General features: G+C 61.3%; 1 protein-coding gene across 1 annotated transcript; it reads right to left on the bottom strand.

Moving 5' to 3' along the window:
* Window positions 1-4: 4 nt before the first annotated feature.
* LOC104533704 (tubulin beta chain-like) lies at window positions 5-403 on the bottom strand (the record flags this gene model as incomplete). Its single annotated transcript, XM_010193188.1, has 1 exon — window positions 5-403. A coding segment is annotated over exon 1 (381 nt), but the record flags the coding sequence as incomplete, so codon positions are not given.
* Between the last annotated feature and the right edge of the window lie 8 nt (window positions 404-411).

The raw sequence follows: 411 nt of genomic DNA, 5'->3' as shown, positions 1-411 counted from the left end.
ACTGCTCCGAGATCCTCTTGAAGAGCTCCTGAATGGCCGTGCTGTTGCCAATGAAGGTGGCGGACATCTTGAGGCCGCGCGGGGGGATGTCGCAGACGGCCGTCTTCACGTTGTTGGGGATCCACTCCACAAAGTAGCTGCTGTTCTTGTTCTGCACGTTGAGCATCTGCTCATCCACCTCCTTCATGGACATGCGGCCCCGGAAGATGGCGGCCACCGTCAGGTAGCGACCGTGGCGGGGGTCGCAGGCAGCCATCATGTTCTTGGAGTCGAACATCTGCTGCGTCAGCTCAGGCACCGTCAGGGCTCGGTACTGCTGGCTGCCACGGCTGGTGAGAGGGGCAAAGCCTGGCATGAAGAAGTGCAGCCGGGGAAAAGGCACCATGTTGACCGCCAGCTTGCGCAGGTCGG

The sequence above is a fragment of the Mesitornis unicolor genome, unplaced genomic scaffold, assembly GCF_000695765.1.
Source record: "Mesitornis unicolor isolate BGI_N332 unplaced genomic scaffold, ASM69576v1 C12936503, whole genome shotgun sequence".
NCBI classification, from domain to species: Eukaryota; Metazoa; Chordata; class Aves; order Mesitornithiformes; family Mesitornithidae; genus Mesitornis; species Mesitornis unicolor.
This window is presented reverse-complemented; position numbering and strand designations above follow the sequence as displayed.